We start from the raw sequence: 21,756 nt of genomic DNA, 5'->3' as shown, positions 1-21,756 counted from the left end.
AGGCTGATCTTAAGCAAGGGGAAGAAGGCAACGTTTTGTATTTCGTTAGTAGCAAACAGATTCCAGAGGTGTGAATGTGGTTGGGGCGTCTAGTTTTGTTCAAAGTTCTGCTAGAAGAAGGGGAAAGGAGGTTTTGTTTTTGTGTATGGAACTGTCTGTGTGCCCCTCCCCACATGTCTTTAAAGAGCAAAAAGATGATAGTGCTAGTGTGACCTATAAGCTTGAAGACCAAAGCACAAAGCAGGAAAACTGCAAATTTGAAGCCCTTCAGCTTGCAGTTTGATAAGCTTCCAGGTGTTTGCTGACAGATGTATCCATTATAAGACTACACCAAAGGATGCCGTTCAGTTAACAACGCTGGCAAAACGTGAAGCCCAGCACACCGGAGTCTCTTGCACCTGCAGCAAAATGCTGGACTGGCTTCTGATCCTGCAAAGTGAAGCGGGTTAGCCTGAGCACACCACAAGCAGAGGAGCGTCATCCGTTTATTAGAATATATATTCCTAATGTAGAAACAAACAGGTAGCACTGTAGGGACTGCAAATTCATTCTTGTGGAAACCAGTAGGGCGAGTCTATGCAGTTGTCTATAAAAATGGCATTGAGAACTGCCGTGCTAAGTAGCCAGGAAGTGGGATTCAAAGACGGTGCAAGCCCAGATGTGTGGGATGCTGGGCGTCTACAGCTGCCCTTCTGATTTGCACCTCCTGCTTGCACAAGGTTGTGAAAATGGCCTAGAGGTTGCTAATGCCTACAGCCACGGCAGTCTCGGGCTACTGCTTCGGATGGTCCTGGTTGGTACAAAACGAGTGAGGGAAATATACAGAGGCTTATATTCAAGTTCGAGTGGTGGTTACCACAAAGAGCGGTTGTTGCCCAAGCTTAGCACTGTTGCATTTCATCTCTTTGCATTCAACAATTAATGGTACTTGATCCACGTAACATGATCAATGGCAGAACAAATTCAAGTTTTTCTTTTGTTTATCTTCACGTCAGTATTTACAGAGTAAAAAGGAACCGGCATCTGTCTCACACTAAAATTTAAACCAGGTGCAATATCTAGTGGGCCAGAGCCTCTGCACCTAAGAGCCCCTTTTCCACAGTGAAGTATGTTTTTTGGGCATTTCAGCTGGACTCCAGCTTTCTTTAACACTGCGGGACAGGAAGGAACCTGTGATTAAGTGATGTATTATCAAGCTGCCCTGTCTTTAGAAGGGAAACCCTTTAAACCTGCATGGTTCAAATGGACCGGGCAGCATTCTCTTTCCAACAAGCAATTGGTCATCTGCCCTAGAGAAGAGGAGAGCGATACTGCGCACGGTGAATTTGTCTAGGTTTTGCTGGGGAGGCGGAGGGAAGGAGGCTGGGTTGCTGGGAGGAACGGGGTCCACTGTCTGCCCCAGCCTCCCCTCCTCTCCCTCCCCGGCATGCAGCCTTTCCCCCCAAGGCCAGGTGAGGGAGGGGGCTGTGGGAGGTAGACTGGGGACTCGGCATCTTGGACCTGGAGCTGGATGATCCTGTGATGATGGACGGCTGTAGGATTGCACCCCAGACACCTTGCATCACCAACTTTCTGAGAGAGAAGTGGTCGAAGAACGCTTTGGGGGAATTGCTATTTCAGTGCTGTCTGAGCACTGCAAGTCTCAGCGTTTGACTGTAAAAGCCCGACTGGTGGTACACTTTAGCGTGACAGCGTGGAGAGACACGCAGGTCCTAAGCACCTTGACGAATGGCAGACGTGGAATTTCTGCAGCTCCTGGCCGGCACGCGGCGGCGGCGGCGGCGTGCCCCTTCTTCCCCAGTGCTGCAAGTGGCAGTCCGGAAGGATCACTTTTCAGCGAGACGTTTCAGCATCACAAGCCTTGGTTTTTGTGTTGTGAGGAGGAAACTGCATCTTTGAAGGTAACCTCCCGAGGCTGTGAGCGCCTGCTGTTGCCCTTTCATTCTGACTAGCCGGCGTGACCTTAACAGGTGTCCACACAACATGAATCCTACTAAAATAACAAGGTGTGGCAGCACAAGGGGGAAGACCTGAGCCTGTTCGGTTTAGCGAAAAGGTTGAGGACAACGCAGCCGCCCTGCGCAGCGTCAGAAACGCCCCTCCCAGAGCACTGTCCCCATTCGAAATCCTGGGCGATCCACTTTATTTCCCTCACCTGCATTCTTACAGTCAGTGCCTGAAAGCCACTTGGTGGCCACGCATTCCTGTCGCTTCTTGGCCTCGGTCCATAAACACCCTGCCGCAGTACGGCGTGGAGGTACGTGCGACCCCTCGGAGATGGAAATCTGACTTTTCTGGCTCCTCCTGGCTTTGTAATTGCTCGACAAGTGATTTTTCTACTGGTTACACACCCAGCTACTGATTGAAGGAAAAAAGACTGGATGTGTTGAGAGATGTCACGGAAACGCACAAGAGTGCTGCAGAAAGTGCTCAGTCCAACTTAGAAAGGCTGCAGCAGCACGCTGGAAGCATCGCACCCGCCTCGGCAGAAGAGGCTGAAGTCCGCAGGGAAGGCGGGATCCTGCATCCAAAATGCTAAGCTGCCGGCAGTCTAATGTTCCTTTGTTTCCAAAGGTTCTGGAATCCAGAGAAACCATGTCTGTGTTGTTCAGGTAGGTCTTAAGCTGCTGACTTAAGAGCTGCCACGTGGTGCCTGACGAAACAAGATAGAATCCCGCAAGTCATCTGGTTTTTAGGTGCTGAATTCTTTAGCAGGAGGAGAGGGCTGGGGCCCCACATCCTCTGGGCTCGGCCACAAAGAAGCACACCCAGTCCTGTTTGGGTAGGGTGGGAGGAGGCGAGAGCGCTACAGGGACTATAGGGTGGTCTCGCTGCCCATGTCCCGAGGGTGTTTTTCGGTGTCAGTATCGTCATAATCTGACTCCATCTCTATCTTCACCTGGGGCACAGCACAGATGGGGTTTCGGGAGTAATTAAAGGCAGGAGAAGATGGGCAGGAAATCTTCAGGTGAAGTGTAATACTGGAAGAAAAGCAGGCAAGGGGAGTTAGAGGCTCATCCCTGGCGTGAGAAGCTTCCAGGCAAGGAATTCAGACCGACAGGTGAGGCCCACCACTTCTCCCTCTCCAAGGCAAGGGGCTTCAGCCACCAACCCGGGATCGTGCCCAGAAGGGTCTCCAAATTCATTTTCCCCTCTTGGTTTTTCTTGACTGTCAAAAGGTGAGCTGTCAAGAAAACGGAAGGCATGAATGATCTCGTCACAGAGGCATTTGCAGGGACAAACCCTGTAGGAAGAGCCTCAAAAGCGGCAGTTTTGAGGGAAACTGGGAGTCCTGGACTGGGGCATCCCAATAAACGGGAACAACATTGCAGCGAGCCCAATGGGGGCGCCCATGCTGCAGTGGTGTCCTCTGGGATACCTGCAGGAGGGACAAAATGGGGGGGGGCTGGGAGGGGACGAAGCACCCTCACCACACCCTGCAGGAAGTGCAGGGAACAACCTGACCCCTGTGGCTTACTGCCAGGGTGGGTCGGTTACACACCGAGGTGCCTATTCTCGGGTGGGTTATTTAGCCTGGACCTGGCTTCACAAACAACCCGTGCTTTAAATAGAAGCCCCACAGAGGGAATCCGCCCCAAGGCAACCTGCCCCATGTTTCCTGTGCTGTGGCTTGGCTGCACCATAAGCACTCAGGACTAGTTTTGGAGTTGCTGAGCCCATGATGGGCTGCTGTCATACCATCCTCACCCCACGGAGTGTCCGGGTTGTGGGTTGTGGGAAGCGGTGAGCGAGCCACTCGGCGAGGTCATGAAAGCCTCTTGCTGAGCTCGCCTGAGCCGTCCCACGGACGCCCAAGCAGCACCTCTTCTGGAATCTCCCTGTGTTCCTGGCGACATGGCTTTGACCTCCCACGGGCTCCACCGGGCCCATCTGGGCTTCAGCCTCTGTGCAAGGCCATGGGCCGGCGTCTTTGCTGTGCTTGTGGATTCTACCTGCATTTGCCTGGCAAAGAAGAGCAGGACACCGGCTCTCCTCGTGCTCTTTCTGTTCAGCGTTTGGCGTCCAAGGGGGGAAGATGCTTCTATCCTGGCTGTGATGGTTTTCTCCAATTCCTGCTCTCCATCAGTTCCTACGCTGGCAGAAGTGATGGGGCCTCCACAACATTGTGAGGGCAGACAGAGCAGAGATCGCAAACTGCTTTGCAAACTGTTCCTCTTTTGTTACCGATTATGATGGAAAGCACAACATTCCTGTTCTCAGCACAGCCTCAGAAATTCACCCCCCTCGTGCTCCTTAAGCAATTCTTCTCCCCATCATATGAAGCCTGTGGCCCCATCCAAATGTGCGAGGTTCAATTTTAAAAAATGGTTAAGTGCAGCTTTTGTTCTGTTAAATGTGCCATTTACCTGCGATCCAGGTCTGAACCATTAGGGGAGGAATCAGAATTGAATGCTCCAACTGGGAGACCTTGTTCCTGGAGGGAAACAGAAATCCTTGTGAACCTGATCCATGGTAAAGAGCAAAATAATACATGAAGAAGAGACCGAGACCGAGGGAAGGAGGAGGTTCAGAATGAAACGCCCTCAGAATCCCTGGCTCACGAAGGTGCCATTGCTCTTGGCCAAGGCGCTTCTGTCCATCACTGATCACTTTCTTTCTGGGAAGAGATTGTTTCGTAAAAAAGGACGCCTTCTGAAAACCGTGCCCAAAAGAAGGCCATCGGGAAAGGCGGCTCCCTCCCACCCGGAAACGTCCCTGGGATACCTGGCACTCGCCCCGCGCGTGACCCCCAGGGCCTTCTGGGACCCAGGTGGGAAATCCAGCCGGCACCCCTCCTTCCGGGGGTTGCCGCCAGGCTCAATCCTCAGACGTTCCCCTGCGGAAGCCTCACTGAGACCAGCAGGACCGGCGCTTTCCCCCATTCCCAGCCTCTAGGTGGGGCTTGCGCCGCGGCACCTGCTGCAGAGGCCGGCCCCGTTTGCACCCGGCTCGTGGCAGGGCCACCTCGGGGGGGGTGCTACTGACCTGGAGCCCCTTGCAGGGGGAGAGGGCACTGTGCGTGCTGGACACAGGCGTGGCGTGGAAGGTCGGCCTGTGCTCCCGGAGAGCCCTGTGCCGCTTGCCGGCCCCTGCCGGCCCCGCTCCGTTCCTCTGTGGGAGAGCCCGCCCCCTCCCCAGCCTCAAGGGCAGCGTGGGCACAAAACTGCGGACACACTCGCCAAATCCAGTGCTGCGCGTCCCTCTACTGTGGCCATGGAGCACCGCCGTGGGATTGCGCGGAGCAGGGTGGCCGTGGGTCGCGCCGCTGCCCCATGCCCCCGGAAGAGGCTGCCGGCCGCGGCTCCGTGGGGAAGGCCCAGCTGGACGCGGACACAGCTCGGGGACGAGGGCCCTCCCTGCAGAGGCTTGCACCCAGCACCTTCTGCTTCCACTCTCACTGCAGGGGCCAGAGCGTGTCGCTTTCGCAGGCCTGCCCCCCGGGGCTTTGCTTCTCCGCCGCCTTGGGTGCTTCACGAAAGAACCCGAGGTGGCATGGCTGCGGCTGAGTGCGGTCGTGAGACGACCGGCCACAGGAGCTAACCCGGCGTCCTCCTAGCTCCGAGGAAGGTGGCGGGCGTGGCTGAGAAGCACAAGGTGGGCCCGGGGGGAGCGCGGCGAGAACGGGAGCCCTGGACAGCCCTGCGGGGAGCGTGAGGGCACCATCCACGGCTCCCGCGGGGCAGCCCGAAGTGCCACACCTTGGGGCATCTTGCGGTGTGCTGGGCGTAAAGTGGGGCTGCTGCTCGCTCGTACGACGCTATGCTGCCGGGACTTGCAGCACCCTGCCCGCTGGAAAGCCGAAAGGGACCTGCGGGTGCATGCCTTACGGGGGAACTGGAAAAACGAGGCACAGCCCGGCTTTCCCTGGAGGTTGAGTGGCGGGGAGGAACGACCCACACGCCCCTCCCTCCCTCCCTCCCTCCCTGCCCCGCTGTGCAGCACATGCTGGAAGCCGCCATGAGAAGTCAAGCTGTGCACCAGCCGGCGGTCAGTCTGAGGCACAAGCTGCGCTGCAGCCCAGCCTGGCGGCCGCGGATGCAGAACACACGCAAGGACGGCGGGGGCCTCGCCCAGCCCCCCTCGCTTTGCCGGCCTTGTGCCGGAGCCAGCCGGGCCCTGGTGGCCAGAGGGTCAAGGCAGCCCCCTCATTTAACACCTGATAGAACCTGAACATGCTACTTACGGGAAACGGAATGGATACGGTTTTGGGGTTCCAGTGGGATTGTTATAACAGAGGGAGTTGGGAACTTGGGCTGGGGAAAGAGAAGTGGAAAAAGAGACCGTGAACAACCCTGCTTGGACAGACACAGTCAAGTTTACCGCTAGGGGCTGGAATCAACACTCGGGCTCATGGGGAATGTGCATGTGGGGAAGGGGTGGCCTCGGGTTCAGCACCCCAGGAGCTGTGTGCGTTCGCACTCTCCCTGCCCTGAGCCCCCCGTGCCAGCCCCATGATGCTGCCACCGCACGCGGGTGGGCTCTTTCCCCATTTCTGTTCTTTTGCAAGCTGCTTTGGGGTTTGTCTCCAAGGGCGCCACGTATAACTCTCGCTTCACGCCACAGGACCCTCGCCGGAAATAACCATCTATGGCAGGATATCCCGCTGTGCAAGCCTAGATGGCTTCCCTCAGGCCGCTGCCCCGACAGCCCCTGGCCCAGGCCTGGAGTCACCAGCGCCTCAGTGGGCTGCCACGTCGCCCACTGCAGATCGTGGGGAGGGGAGAGCAAGCCCCTTGGCAAGAGCCGCAGAGCCCTTTTCCTGGAAAGAAGGGAACACGCGGTTCTTCCCGCTGCCCACGATGCAGGCCCTGCGACTGTGGCACAGACTTGCCCGTCTGTGGACTCGACTCCATCCTGCCTCCCGCTGCCCACACTGCAGCCCCGGGCCCTGCGTGGCTTTTCAGAAAGCCACTGTTCCTGGGCCGAAGGAGGCTCCTGGCCGGAAAGCCGACGCCTCTGCCCCCAAGCGGCACGGACACACCTCATCACTGCTGTCCTCCTCGCCTTGATTGCCTTTCTTCTTCTTCTTCTTCTTCTTCTTCTTGTCCTCCTCTGTCTTCTTATCCTTTTCAGGAATGATATTGTCAATCCACGCCAGGTCGTGCTGGGAAAAGACGAAGTCCAGCATCTTTCGGACTAGAATCAAAGCTAAAATCTGAAAGGAAGAAGCGAGGCATCCCGTAAGATCGCAGTGGGCCAGGCCAGCAGCCGCAGCTTCAGAGCGGTCTTTGTGTGCCCAGCCAATCTAGCTCAGTGAGCCCCCGACTTCCATGAAGGGGCCAACTTGCAGCCTGCGAGTGGATGATTTTGCACCGCACTGGGCGCAACATGCTCAGAGACTGTCTTGAGGTGGGTTCAGCAGTGGAGAGAGCTGGGGGGGGCCGGGGGGGGGGCATTAAAGCCCGCTTGGGCAGTGCAAAGCACGCACTGCTGGGGCGGAAGAGGGAAGGAGCTTGGCTTTTTTACTGCACGTGCCAAAGCAGAAGTGGCTCGGGACGGCTGAGTTTGGGCTTGGCAATTGCCGGCTCTGATGGAATCTGTTTTCGTATGAGCTCTGGGGCAGGGAGCCTCTAAAGCGGGTGAACGCTCTTGCTCGCTCGCTCGCTCACGCTCTCGGGGGCCGAGAGGCGGCCCCCGCTTGGCCATTTGGCACTGGAGCGAGTCGCAGCCTTCCCCGAGCGAGAGGCTGCGGACGGTGTGCCGGGCGAGCGCCTACCATCACCGGGAAGACGATCGCGGCCACAGTGGACTTCAGGATCCAGAGCACGGCCAGGCAGACGATCTGGACCGCGGTGAACAGGTGGATCCGCCGCAGGGGCACGTGCCGCAGGTAGGCGTAGTCGGGCTGGTGCTTGGCTGGCATCAGGAAGAGCTTGCAGCGATCCCAGAACTGTTGGGGGGAAGCAGGCTGGGCAGTCATGCCAGTTGCAGGCGGGGGGGGGGGCTGTTTCTAGACTCTTGTTCCTCCCAGCAGCAGGCAGGCAGGCAGGCAGGCAGGCAGGCAGGCAGGCAGGCAGGCAGGCAGGCAGGCGAAGTGCGGAGCCACTGAAGCCCTCTTGCAGGGGGCTCACAGTCCGATTCGGGCAAGCTGTGGCCAAGTGGCGTGACCCAGGCGAGGGGCAGCCAGCTTTTGAGCCGCACCGTGGCCTTCGGCTTGCAGGGCCGGGCAGTGCCTTTTGGCCTCGCAGGTCGCCGGAGCACCCAGGCAAGCTTTCCGCCAGCACTGCGCCCCCACCCCCCACCCAGCACCTCCCGCAGCTGCCCAGCGTCCTTCGTGTCCTGATCCACGGACCCGTGTAGCTCTTCCGGGCCTGACTGAACTGGCAAGCAGATTCAGATGGCGACAAGGCCATCAAGGCAGCGACTCGCAGTACCGGGACGGTTGCCAGAGCAACTCCTGCTCCTACCTGGATCCCGTTCAGGGAGGCCACGCCCATGTAGAGGAAGACCCCGTACAGCACCGGCATTGGGATGTACTGAGGAGAGAGGAGCGCTTGGTGAGACAGGAAGGACCTTTGGGAGGCAGGAATCCGCTGGTGGTGTTGGGCAGTGGGCCACCCAGCATGGGGCAGCGGGGGCCACGGATGCAGCTGCATGGGCAGGGGCTGGCTGGGGCCGAGGCTCAGGGAGCCGGGGGTCGCCAGGTTTGCCTGTGCACGGCTGACGGTGGCAGGCAGGGGGCCGTACCTTGAGGATGGGTGCCAGGAAGACGGAGATCCCCGTCAGGACAAACACGATGATGCCCGTGATCCTCTGCTCCCTGCCGAAGAACGAAGGTGGTGAGATGGGGCCCTTCCTGAAAGCTCCCTCCGATGCTGCCGCCATTGCCCACAGCCCCCCAAACGGTGCCACCACGGAGGTGCCCCTGAAAATGCGCACCGTGGGTGAGGAGTACCTTGCTTGCCACCATTTCAAGCGAAATCAGGCCACCGTGGCCTTCCAAAGTTTATTTTCCTTTTTGCCACAAACTGGTGGCAGTTCACCCCTTTGTGGAAGTCCTGTTGATTCTTTTCAGCATTTGTTTGCTTGTTTGTCTGCTTTGTAATATATTAAAATCATGCTTTCAATTAGTCTAGCCAGAATAGGCCAGCCAGTGAGTACTTTCCTGGACCCCCCCCCCCCCAATTTCCCCTGGAATTCTCCCGTTCTGTAGCATAAAGCGTGATCTTTGGGATTTTTCATACTTTGTCAGATCAGCTATTCACATTCTACCTCAAGTACTCGAGGATGGACACTACCAGGGCCCAGCAATTTGTTAGAAGATTCATATGATCCAGCTTAAAAGTGCAGGACACAAGCTTAAACTATCACTGTTATAAAAACCATCTAATTGCCCTGTAGAATGAGCAGTTCCTGGGGTTTGAATGAGAAACGGTTGTCAGGAGAAAAGGCAGAAAAATGGGAAGAACAGGCCTGTGTATGTGTAAAACTGTCTCTAGAACAAGAGCAGCAAGATGCAATCAATTAACAGCGTGTGGGGAAAAGCGGCGCATGGAGGGATTTTCTAAGAAGAGGTGACCCTGAGGCAATCGCCATATGAGTCAAGAACGTTGCTTTGAGGTGAGGTGGTGCTTGCGCAGTTCAGGTTTCTGAGGGGAAAGTGATGTCTTCCCACACCTCACAAAGGACTGGAAAAGCGAGCGAAGTCTGCAGCGGCAGTGGGACTCCGGACAGGAGCAGCCAGAGAGCTTTGTGCGGTGCGCTTCCGGCTTCGCTCGCTCCGGAGGGAAGATGCCAGAGCCTCACTGAGCAGAGGCTCCTGGCAGCAAGGAGAAGGTCACAGCTGGGGCCGTCCTGCTACAAGGACCAAAGCAGACGTGTCCCAGCCAGGCCAGTTTGCTGCAGAAGTAGGTTGCTTCAGCCGTGGGGCAAGATGGGAACGGAACGCAGGAGCGACCAGCCGCTGCCCCCCCCCATTCGCCAGCGGGGATCCCCTCTTGCCCGTCCGTGAGGGAAGGGGCAGCGTGGCTGAGCCCAGTCATGAGCACTGCACGGACGCTGCACCGTTAGAGGGAAAGCTCAAAACCATTCAGCTGAGAGAGAGCGGTTTTGCAGAGAGAAGTGTCTGGAAGGTGCCTTCCCTGATTATACGTATTCCTTAGATAAACGCTGCTGTGCTGTGAGAAAGGAAGCTGCAGTTTTACTGAGACTGTTCTAGCTGAACCCACTTCGTCCTGCTCCCCTGCGTGCAGCTCACCAGTAGCCTCTGCCGTGGGGAGAAAGGAGACCCGGGTAAAACCCAGAGCTTGCCGGCTTCTGCTTTGGCTCTCGGTGTGCAGCAGGAGTGTGTGTGCGCCGGAGCAGCACTGCCCCAGAGAGACGCTTGGCCGACTGGGAAGCTGTGTGTAAATTTCTCCCCCTCTCTGCCTGCCTGCACCCCCTTTCCATCACTGCATGCGGTCTTTCCTAGAATTGGTTTGGTGTCATCCTTGCTTATTCCTGAATTTACCCTGCGGCGGCCTTGGCTGGACCAGGCCCCCGGGGCTGGGCTGCATGGAGTCTGGGAGGGACAGGCTACCCAGGAATGGAGAGCTTGCTCAGGAGACTTGCAGCAGGATCCTGTGGGCCATGGAGGCGAACGCGCCGAGGTGGGACCTAACGATGAGGAAGGACAGCTGGCGAAGGGCCTGGGAAACCCCTCCCTAGTAAAGCAGGGGGGTCCCTGGGACAGAAAGTCAGTGACATTCAGTGCCTTTATACTAGTGCTTGAGTATGGGAATAAAACAGGGCACCCTGGAACTCTTGATTCCGCAAGACAGACATGGCTCGATAGGCGTGGCCGGGACTTGGTGCGGTGGAAGGGGCACCAGCTGTTCCAACAGAGCAAAAACCTGCGGGGCCTGGGAGGAGGTGTCCCAAAAGGTAGGAGTGCCCAGAAATGCAAGAAAATTAAGAAGGTGGCGCCTGGGCTAGAGTCAACAGTGGGAGGGATAACAGGCAATGCTGTCACTGGAGTGGGTATGAGTCCCTGAACTGAGGAGGAGAAGAGGGCGAGGCTTTCCCGAGGCAGGTTGAAGATCCATCAGTGCCCTGATAGCCGGTGGGCACGGTCTCCCTGCCCACCTCCTGGCCTGCCTCGCTGGTAACTTGCTTCTTCCAAAGGCAGAGGGGGAAACAAGGGAGTCGCTCGCTCCGGACTTGATCTAGCAATTCCAGGGAGGAAAAAATGGGAGAAGCCACAGGGGCCCTGCCGGGCGCTTGGCGATGCTCTGGAAAGCAAACGGGGGCCATACAGAAAGCCAAGATTGCAGAGAGCCTCTCAGGGAAGCTGAAGAGCAGAGTCAGTAGCAAATGGCAAGAAATGCTAAGAACCCCTGAGGGGGTTCTCAGTTAACCAGCTCCAGATAGTCTCCTCAAAGCGCCTGGCAGCACCTTGGAGGGGCTGCCCAGTCATGTAAAAGAAAGGCCGACAGTGATTCACAACTGCACCTAGACTGTTTTTAAAGCCTCCCAAATCAAAAAGTTTGCACACAAGTTTTTGCACAACAAACCAACCTGGCAAAGACCCCAAGGCGCCCTGGGCCCTTCAAAAAGGGATGCTTGCAGCTGTCACAACAAGCTCAGGGCAGCCTGTGTTCCTGATGCCCCCACGGGTGAAAGGCAACCCTTCCCCCAACACAGCTAGCCTGAAAGGGATTCTGATCCTGCAGGGGTGGGGGAAGCCCACTCCAGCGCCCCCAAGTGCTGGCTGGGCCCTCCAGGGCAGCCAGGACACCTGCGGCAAGAGGGGCAACGTGTCGGGAGCTCCAGCCACGTGGGCCCTGGACCCTGCCAGCCGGAAGGCCAGCTCCAGGTGTTGTGTGCTTGGGAGGAGGAGACGAGGGCAGCATCCCCGGGGACCCGTGGCTGGGCTTGTGCTGCCCTCTCGCCGTGGCGCCGTCGGCCCGTGCTGCGGGGCCATGGTCCCTGCCAGGCTGTGCCTGGGTGGGCAGCTGAGTGAGCGAGGCTAATCCCCTGCCCAGGACCAGGGCCCCCCGGAAGGTGGTCCGCAGGTAGGGGAACGGACCGGGTGACTGCACTGCCGAGGGGTGGGGAGGCTGGACGGGACGGTCAGCAAGATACGTAGGAGGAGGCCCAGCAAACCCATTCTGCAGACTTGTGATGGAATAAAGGAGTCTGCTTCCATCAGCCACAGCCTGTTCCTCCACAGGAAGGCCTGGCCCGGCCTGCCCTCCGACAGGCCAACCTTCCCCACTGCCCGGGCATGGTCGCAGCCTCTGCGAGGGGAAGAGAAGCCCCCCGGGGGTTGGAAGGAGCGCTCACCTCACCCCCAGGAACTGGGGCTGTTCTCCCGGTGCGCTGGTCTCCGTCTCCATCTTCAGGCTGTCAATGTGCGCGATGGAAATGACCGTGGCTGCCACGTACCATGGGAGCCCCATGAAGGAGCACACGGCCATGAGGATGCCCACCCAGAAGAGGTCCAGGTGGTAGCCGGCTGCTTTCTGGAAAAGTCAGGCCTCCGTTAGAGGAAGGGACCGCGCCCGCCCTTTGTGGCCAAAGCAGGAAAACGCGCACCAGCAGAGGGGGGTTGGAGCCCTGATGTCGAGCACTGCCCCACCTAATCTGCTGCAAAGCTGGACAAACCACGACTTTGCATGTAGGGTGGGTGATTTTTTTTCCTTGAAGGTTATCATTACTATTTACAGTCTGGAGACTCTTCTCAAAAGAAAGACTCAAGGTGTTGGACAAGAGGGAGTAAAGCACGGCACAAATCTCAAGCAGCTGAGAACCATCACAGAGAGCACGGCCTGCCCACGCGACGAGGTGTGGGAGACGCACCCGCTGCCCACCGGCGCTTGTGAACGGGAAGGCCTGAGGCGAGGCAGGGGCTGCGGGCGTGCGCCACGGCGCCTCGGGAGCGAGCCATGGGCCGGCGAGCTTGGCGGCCGCTGCACTTGCTCCTGGCCTGCCTGGAGGCCGTGCCGTGCTTGAGGGGCTCGCACCCCAGGGCCCCGCGCCAGGCAGTCCTCCCCCCGCCCTCGATGCAGGGTCCGCGCACGGCCCGGTGGAGGAAAGGCCTGGCCAGCCGTACCCGCAGCTTGTGCTCCTTCCTGTTCACGATGACAGCCGTGATCTGCTGGTCCATGAAGATCAGGATGGTCACCAGGAGGGCCGGAAGGGCGCTGGCCAGGTAGATCCACCAAGGGTTCTTCCCGAAGGGGAAGACGAACCATCCTCGGTCCACGCGGGTGGGCTGGAAGCACAGGTCGGCAGGGGTCACCCGCAGCCCCGCCAGGGGCCTGCTCGAGGCGCGCGCGCGGAGGGCTTTCTCTGTCCCTGCGTGTGCCTGTCCTGCCCGTCAGGGGACTCGCTTCCTTCTGGCGCTGATGGCACAAGCACTAGCATCTGCGTGTCCTGCTGAACAAAGGGGGGGTTCCCACACCAGAGGGGCAGGGGGCCCGTTTGCAGCCCAGGAGGTCCAGGGCAGGTGTGCTGCACATCCCAGGATGTGTGAAATAAATCAGAAGGTAAGGAAACCTGGGATGGATGGAGCAGCCCGGCTGGGGAGGTGTCTAGGGGCTCGTGTGGGCCAGGAGCGGACTGGCGGGGGCGCCACCTTTGGGTAACCGAGTGCATGCGAGGGGTGCACCTTGGGGCTATGGACCCCTGATGCCATCATCGCTTTAGTTACCTTGAAATCTGTAGGCACTTGCAATTTTGGAGTATTCAGTCCAAACAAAACATCAAGACCAACAAACATTAGTATGGACATGAAGATAGAGAAGTCACTAATAAGCTTACGGAGCTAGAAAGAGGAGAGAGAACACAGAAAAGAGAAAGAGAGCAGAAAGTGGCTGTGTTAGAGCACTACCTGGAGCATGGCCCACGAAGGCTTCGACCTGAGGAGCTTAAGGTCCCCTGGGAGGGGCCCGCCACCCTCGTGAGCCCAGCGCCAGGGATCTGGACCGCTCGGTGCCCACGAGAGCCCCCTGGGGGGGCCACCACCTCATCCCTGCTTCTTTCCCAGGTGGGCAGCCTTGCAGCAGGACAGCCCCTGCCAGCAGCTCAGGCTTCAGGCTGCTGCCACGAGACTGCCCCATTCCAAGATGCAGGAGGGGGCCACCCACCCACGGGGACTCCCCCGGAGCCTCCCTGCTTTCCTTTGGGGGACAGCTGGCCCCAAGCCCCACCTTCTGGAGGGTCTCTTGCTGTTCTCCCCACCCACAGCTGTGAGAGGATGGGTGATGCAGCTGCTGAGGCTTCCGGCACGGGTGAACTTGTCTGAGCTTGCACATCGCCCGGCGGAGGCGACACGTCCTGCGCAAAGCCGGGGGTTCAGCCAGCTCTGGGAGGTGGCTGAGCCGCCCTTCCGCAGCCAGGCCTTCTTCCCCCAGCTGCGAGAGGCAGGGAACCCCTTGCTTCCCTCGGGAGCAAAGACACCCCTGGATGGCCCCCACCTGAAGCAGGTTTCTCCCCCCGCAGCCGAGGGAGGGGAGTGGAGAGGGGGCTGACAGGGCTGTCGTGAACTGCGCTGGCGCCTTGCCAGCCGGAAGGACTGGGCTGGAGCTGCTGCCGGTCCTGCTGTCGTTAACAGGGAGGCCCCAGCCGCCTCCTGCCCAGCCCACTTCTGGCAAAATCCATTTCGCGGGGCCTGAAAGCCATGAGCTGCAGCCAGCACCACAAGGTGCTGAACTCTGGAGCCGGAGAGCCTCCAACCGCGGCCCGGCCCTTTGCACCCTGCATCGGTTCTCTGCCCTCTGTTCTTGCACTTCTATACCACCAAGGCACATGAGAGAAACAGATGCTATCAGGAGAAGCATGAAAAGGGGTGGAGCAGAGGAATGTTAGAGGGAAAGAGCAGGTCAAAACCCACAAAGGCATCCAAACCTTAATTATACTGGGCACATGCAACTTGGGAGTATCCAGTCCAAAACAGGCATCTATTCCACAGAAGAAGAGGATGGAGAAGACAATGGAAAAATCAGCAATCAGGGCCCTGACCTAGAAGCACACGGGGTTGGAAAGAAAAGGCGTGTTCAGCGGAGGGCTGCGTCCGGATCAAGCGTGCCGTCTCCGCAGAGGGAGGGTCTCTTGGGAAGGGGCCCTGTGAGCAAAGTGCGCCACACGTGGGGGCTGTGCTGGGTTCCGTGTTGCTTCGCTGGAGCATTCCTTGGCCGCTTACCTTTGTTGGAAAGTAGCGACTGAATTTGAACTTTTTCAGAGTCAGTGTCATGGAGTATGTCCCAAAGAAGAGAATGAAAGACATGAGGGCCAGATCGGGGACGAATTTGCAGGATTTCCCCACCAAGCTTCCGCCATACTTCAGGCATTCCTTTTTGCTCAGCTGAGTCCAGTCCAAGGCTGTTACATTAATAGGGTTATACTTGAAAGGTAGAAAAAGAAAATAAACCATAATATTATTAGGATGCTGGGGAATAACACAGAAAAGCCGCTAATATCTAAAATGCAACAGACAGGCGCCTGCCAGTCAAGGCCCGCTCTTAAAGCCTTCGAGTGAAGATGCGTGCCTTGCCTATTAAACTTGGCATAATTACAGACGGAAATGCAAACACAGATTTGCAAAGGCATTCACATTTTTTTTTTGAGGCTTATCCAAAGTAATATTTACATCCCCTTCAGTCGGTCCGATCCAGTTGGAATCATTTTGTAGGATATGATTGAACTGATAATTTAACAATGGCTTTTCACACTCAGCCCTTGGGCAACTTGCGGTGAGCTCCCTCATTCAACAATTCCTAAATATGGGCCAGACGAAACTCTGCAGACACCCGCCAGGTGGCAGCAGATGCCACCGTTCCGTGAGGATGCTGGAAGCCTCGGTTCCTTGCCTTTTCTTGGGACCAGCCGGACCACGCTCCACGGCACTTGCTCGCAGAAAAACGCTTGCAGGTTTCCCCGGGATGAGTGCTCGCCTGAGGCAGCCTGGAGTGCCTGGGACGGCGTGGCCTTTGCCAGGGCAACTTCCGGGCTCATGCCAAGTTCTCAGCCAGATGCTGGCCCTGGCCAAAATCAGCGGTGCAGATGGAGCACTCAAGTAGAGTTTCCTCTTGGATTTGGCAAGTCGGGGTTGTACCTACGGTTCTACTTCTGGCTAGCCAAGACCGGCTGAGAAGTGGCTGGAATCCCTCTCTGGAATCCCTCTCTGGAATCCCTCTCTGGGTCTGATCAGGCATGGCAGGAACTCAGAGGCAGCCCCAGTGCAACGGCATGTGTTACTGGAGTACCCTTGGGCTGGGTACAACATCCACCATGAACCCTTTGTCTGGTGCACCTGCAGCTGGAGTCTTGTGCTCAGTTCTGGGCCCCTCATTACAAGAGGGAGACAGCAAGGTTGGGATCAGTGCAGCGGAGGGCCACTAGGAGGGTGGCTGGTTTGCAGGGAAGCCATATGAGGAGAGATGGAGGGAGCTCGGTCTCTTCAGCCTGGAGAGGAGACTCAGAGGGGACCTGTTAGTGACACACAGGTACGTGAGGGGGTGCCACGCAGAGGTGGGTCACAGCCTTTTTCCCCCTGCAGTGGAGGGCAGGATATGTTCCAATGGAGCAAAGTTCCGGGAACCAAGATTCAGTTTGGATGCCAGGAACTCTTCTATGATTCTAAGCATTTCCTGACAGTCAGGACCCCAAGGGTGTGGAATGGGCTTCCACGGGAGGTGGCTGAGGCCCCATCGGTGGGGGTGTTCAAGGACAGGCTGGACATGCACATGGTGGGCACGTCGTGAACGCAGCCGGCTGGAGCCAGGGGTCAGACTAGATGGCCCGGGAGACCCCTTCTGACTCGTGCTGTTTCTATGTTCCTATGTTCACTGGGGAGGGCAGTGGGGCTGGGGGAGGGAGAAAAAGGCAAAGTTCTGGCTACTTACCACAGAAATGTTAGTGTTGTTTGGTGCCAGCGGAGCTGAAGCATTGAACAATGTTGTATTCACTGCAGAAAAGGAGTTTGTTATGGTTTAAAAATACATTAAGGTCTAGTAGGCAAAATACAGGATTTTTCTGAAGGCACCATCGTGCACGATTTTGAACAACGGCCCTTTGAGGGGCACAAGGCAGCCAGCGCGGGCAAGCCAGCATTTACACTGCTTTCAGCACAATCTGATCACTGGGAGGTAATTGGCCCGTGCCATTTTCCAAAACCCCAATTCAATTTGGGGATGCAAGATAATCAGCGTAAGGATGACAGCTCCCTCAGTCAGGGTAATGCCGGTGCACCCTCGCCCCGGCATGGAGGAAGCTGGAAAGCTGGAGTCCACAGCCCTGGTTCTACCTCCAGCAGAAACTTCTTCCTTATTAACATCACGTGTGGGCCGCCAAATGGGCTGTGGCAACGGGGAGAGGCCAGCTTCCAAGCCCCGCCTCCGACCTCTGGGAGAAGCCCACTTTGTCGATGGCGCACCTGGTCGGGCACAGGTGGAGCGGGGCCGGCAGGCTCTCCAGCCTGTGAGTGGACTGCCTTCTCCTCCTGGAAGAGGCAGTGGTGGGCCTTCATCGCACTCCTCATCTTTCTTTTCAGACAGACCCCTGAGCTATCAATAGGAGACTGTGCAAAGTTATAAAGCCACGTCCAACTGAGAGCTCATGTGCCGTGGTACTTACAGTGTCGGAGTAGGGACTAGGGCACCCACAGTAAAAACCCCACGCAACTGTGAAGCTCACGAGATGCCCTTGGGCAATCCGCCATCTACTTGAGGGGTTCTTGTAAGGACAAAGTGGGTGGACAAGCTCCTTAGAGCCCACCCCCTGTTCCTTCTCCCCCAGATTCTCCAAGGTGGGTTTTTTCTGGTTAGTAGCAAGACTATTCTTTGCTCATTTACTCTTTGCATCAAAAGCATCGCCTTTCAGACTGGGAAGATCACAGTTCAAAACACATGAGGTGCCCATCCAGTACAGAGAAGCTTTCCTGGGGTGGCAGAAGGAGGGAGCACCACCTCCCCCCCACGGCTCATTCATAATACAGGCTGGTCATTTGCTTTTTTACAAGCAATGCTTTTTCACTTGGTTGCCTTCTTTGGGAAGTCTTTTGGGTTTGGGAATTACTAGCCAAAGCCCACACGATAGGGAAAAGCCGCATCTCCAGTCAAACCATCAATCCCTGTGCTCAGCAAAGGGCATCTTCTCTAGAATGTATTTATTTATGTGTTTGTTTATATATTGTTTCATTCCTACCCCACCTGCAGCTGAGGCTCTCTGGAAGTAGTTCTCCTCCTGCCTTCTTGGATCCTCACAGCAGCAAAGAGCATCCCATCTCCCTTCCAGCCACCTTTTCGAGAAGAAAATAGCCGGAGAGAGCAAGGAGGCCCTTGCAGGGAGTTCTGGGGAACCCCAAGCTCCAGCATTGGAGCTAAATGACCCGACATCGCTGTTCCAGAGGGTTACTCCCGAGGGTCTCAGAGGAGCTGCCTCTGCACTCGGCTAAGCCAAAGCCAGGGCCAGGAAATCCTGGAGGCCTGAGGGGTCCTGGAAGGAGCTGCAGCAGCTCGTTCTGCAGGAGGACCGTGTGTCTTCCAGCTTTCCTCCACGTTACGGAACGACCGCGGTGGCCGGCAGAGAAGCTGGGCCTGAAAACACCTCACCAGGCTGAACACAGCCATGTACAGGGGCTATTTTACAGCACTTGCCGGTTGGGTCTGCTGTTGCACAATCGTGCCAGTTATTTTGCAGAGGAGACGCTTCTTCAAGGATTTTTCCCAGTGGTGTACCACTTTAGAAGAATTGATGAAGAAACAATTGCTGGATTAGAATCAGAGTTTTTTGCTTGCTTGCTTTTGGGGCGCTGGAATCCACTTTGCACTGCTGAGGAAACCAAAGCCAAACCGAGCAAACAGAGACGTTGCCCACTAGCCCTTCCAGGCCTCGTTACAGGGCTGTGACAACGTTTTTCTCCACAACCACCTGATTTTCCAGGACCAGACATTTTGTGACTTTGAATAGCAGTAGAAGTGCTCACACTAAAAAAGTCGGCAGCATTGACTGAGCGAGTTTCTGGTTTGTTAAAAAAAAGTTTGGAATGAGAAGGCCCATTAAATGCTTGAGGTAGGCTGTGTAGAGATAAAAGTAATAACAAAAAGCAAAAGAAGTACGAGTATCAAATATTAAATAGTTTTAATATTTATAAAATGATACTCACTTGAGATTGAAAGCAGCCAAATAGTTGTGTGCAGCAGAGACAAATGGTACAAATCAGTTACAGTAATAAGAAGGCATAACTAGCACACACACAAAAATAATGTAGAGGACCAAAATGTGACGATAACACATACTCTCAGTCTAAAGAGGAGAGAGAAGTGGGCATCTGATACCCTCTTGGATACCAGGAGTGGACAGCTGAAACAGCAAACTTAACGTGGCCGTCCCCAGACGACCGCGAGCAGAATGGCAGCAACGGCGTCCTAACCACCACGTGTGGGATGCCAGGGAGCCGCCATGCCAAATCTCCCGCTCACAAGCGGATTGGCATGGATCCAGTGCCAGTTCTGGGGGTCCGGCAGGCAGCATGAATGAGACCGTACGGTTCAGGCAAATTAATTTCCCTTTCCTCTAAGCGCTGCATTGGGCCCATCCTTCTAGGCCATCTGGAGGTGGATCGGGCTCGTCCCAGCCAATGAGGGCAGCAGGTGCTCACAGGCGCCGTCGGCACATCAGCACCCCGGTGCCAGGAGTGCGGGGCCGTGATCCGCATTGGCATGCCTCGGCTCGGACGGGACCAGAGGCCTCTGCTGCGACCGCGGCCCCGCAGTGCACACGAGCGGCCCGGGGATGCGCCGGCTGCCACGCTCGCTTCAGCTGTGGCCTCGCTCACACTGCCCATGTGGACTGGGCAAGGCAGTGAGGACAGGAGCAGGAGCTGTCCTTCAAGGGGACCCCTCCCCCCCCCCCGGGGTCAGTCCTTAGCTCATCCTGGCGCTAAGTGACAGGCGTTTCGTTAAGCTCCCAAAATAGCTGGCTTTAATTGTGGCTCCTCTGCTGCTCTTTGCATCTCTATTGCCATGATTCTTGTGTTTTACTGTCTTGCTTCAATTGTATGGCGCCAAGAGCGTTCATGCCGCAGCAGCCAACAACTGAGTGATGCAGCAACGACCTTCTGCCACGCAGAGTTGCCCTCAAAGAAAAATGCACCTCGTCTCGTAATGGGGCACCGGAAGGAGCGAGTTTGGTCTCGCGTCCCCGACCCGGATGGCTTCGCCACCAGAACGCGCCTCCTTCGCAACCACCATGCCAAGCGACGCCACTGAACAGAGGCTCCTTCCAGACGCTGGTCCGGCAGGGGGACACGGCCAGGCTGCAGAACGGCCCGCGTCCACTCGGCTCGCGGTGGAGGGTCAGGAAAGGGCCGGGGCGAGGGACCGAAATCCCCAGCACCGCTGGCGCCCCGTGCCGTGACGGGCCGGTGCCATTTCTGCCACCGAACGGTCACCAGCTGCTGCTCGCAGGCGGCTGTTCCTGTTCCTAACGGGAAATCCGAGGGAAACGGGGGGGGGGGGGGGGGAAGCCGGGGGGGGCCGGGGGGGGGGGGGGCGGGAAGCACGGAGGGGCCGCTCGCTGGGGGTTCCGGCAAGGTCTCCCTGGGAGAATGCGGGTTCTCCGCCTGGGACGTGCCCACGCCTCCCTGGCCAACGCCCGCCCTGGACACCATGGCTGGGGCTGATGGGACTGGGTGGAGGGCAGCCGGTCTTGCCTGGGGCGGCCTCCTTGCCAGGCGGTGGCCAGGACCACCGGACCCCAGTGGCGGAAAGCCCTGAGCACCAGGGTGGCGTAGTGGTTAGAGCGAGGGACTGGGGCTCGGGCGATCCGGGTCCGGGTCCCGCTCGGCCATGGGGCCCGCCGGGTGACTCTGGGCCAGGCACAGACGCTCAGCCCAGCCTGCCTCGCAGGGTGGTTGTTGTGGGGACAAGATGGAGGAGGAGAATGAGGCAAGCTGCCTTGAGCCCTTGGTAGGAAGAAGGCAGGGTATGAATCGGAAAATAAATAAAATAAAATAAATAAAACCAGCCGTGGGTGGTTATTTTCCCACCACACTGTGTGGCAGGCAGGTGGGGGCAGATGGATATAACTACCCTTCTTGTGGGGTTTGAGCAGCGGGTCAAAAGCTACTGAGGTTTTATTCCCCTCTGTTGAATAAATAAAATAAATAAATTTTTTATATTTAACAAATTTTAAATTGTATTTATTTTAAAATCAATATATTTTATGTGTTTAACACATTTTAAATTTTATTTTAAAATACATAAATTTTATGTATTTAACACATTTTAAATTTTATTTATTTTAAAATAAAGTTTATTTACTAAATAAAATCAAATGTTACATATTTAACACATTTTAAATAGCTTAAAATAAATAAATTTTAGTTATTTATTAAATAAAATCAATATATTTTATGTTTTTAACACATTTTAAATTTTATTTTAAAATACATAAGTTTTATGCATTTAACATTTTAAATTTTATTTATTTTAAAATAAAGTTTATTTACTAAATAAAATCAAATGTTATGTATTTAACACATTTTAAATAGCTTAAAATAAATAAATTTTAGTTATTTATTAAATAAAATCAATAAATGTTATGTTTTTAACACATTTTAAATTTTATTTTAAAATACATAAGTTTTATGTGTTTGACACATTTTAAATATCTTAAATAAATTTCAGTTATTTATTAAATAAAATCAATACATTGCATGTATTTAACAAATTTCAAATTTTATCTTAAAATCAGTAAATTCTCTGTACTTAGCCAAGTTTAACTTTTATTTCTTTTCCAAGACAGGCGTTTTCGTCCTTTCCGAAGGAGCTG

General features: G+C 55.9%; 1 protein-coding gene across 1 annotated transcript in view; it reads right to left on the bottom strand.

Annotated features, from left to right (window-relative positions):
* Nucleotides 1–2,815: 2,815 nt before the first annotated feature.
* The window catches only part of SLC4A5 (solute carrier family 4 member 5), a 41,847-nt gene continuing 22,906 nt past the window's right edge, over nt 2,816–21,756 (bottom strand). Inside the window, exons 13-25 of the mRNA XM_044417374.1 lie at nt 16,827–16,888; nt 15,125–15,325; nt 14,830–14,943; nt 13,034–13,195; nt 12,265–12,443; nt 8,689–8,761; nt 8,409–8,477; nt 7,718–7,891; nt 6,983–7,156; nt 6,185–6,254; nt 5,700–5,809; nt 5,400–5,581; nt 2,816–2,981 (exon numbers count right to left, since the gene is read on the bottom strand). Coding sequence (XP_044273309.1) covers nt 2,816–2,981; nt 5,400–5,581; nt 5,700–5,809; nt 6,185–6,254; nt 6,983–7,156; nt 7,718–7,891; nt 8,409–8,477; nt 8,689–8,761; nt 12,265–12,443; nt 13,034–13,195; nt 14,830–14,943; nt 15,125–15,325; nt 16,827–16,888 — 1,736 coding nt within the window. The remainder of the gene's footprint in view (nt 2,982–5,399; nt 5,582–5,699; nt 5,810–6,184; nt 6,255–6,982; nt 7,157–7,717; nt 7,892–8,408; nt 8,478–8,688; nt 8,762–12,264; nt 12,444–13,033; nt 13,196–14,829; nt 14,944–15,124; nt 15,326–16,826; nt 16,889–21,756) is intronic.

This window comes from Varanus komodoensis, unplaced genomic scaffold, assembly GCF_004798865.1.
Source record: "Varanus komodoensis strain SLA01 unplaced genomic scaffold, ASM479886v1 scaffold88, whole genome shotgun sequence".
Taxonomy (NCBI): Eukaryota; Metazoa; Chordata; class Lepidosauria; order Squamata; family Varanidae; genus Varanus; species Varanus komodoensis.
This window is presented reverse-complemented; position numbering and strand designations above follow the sequence as displayed.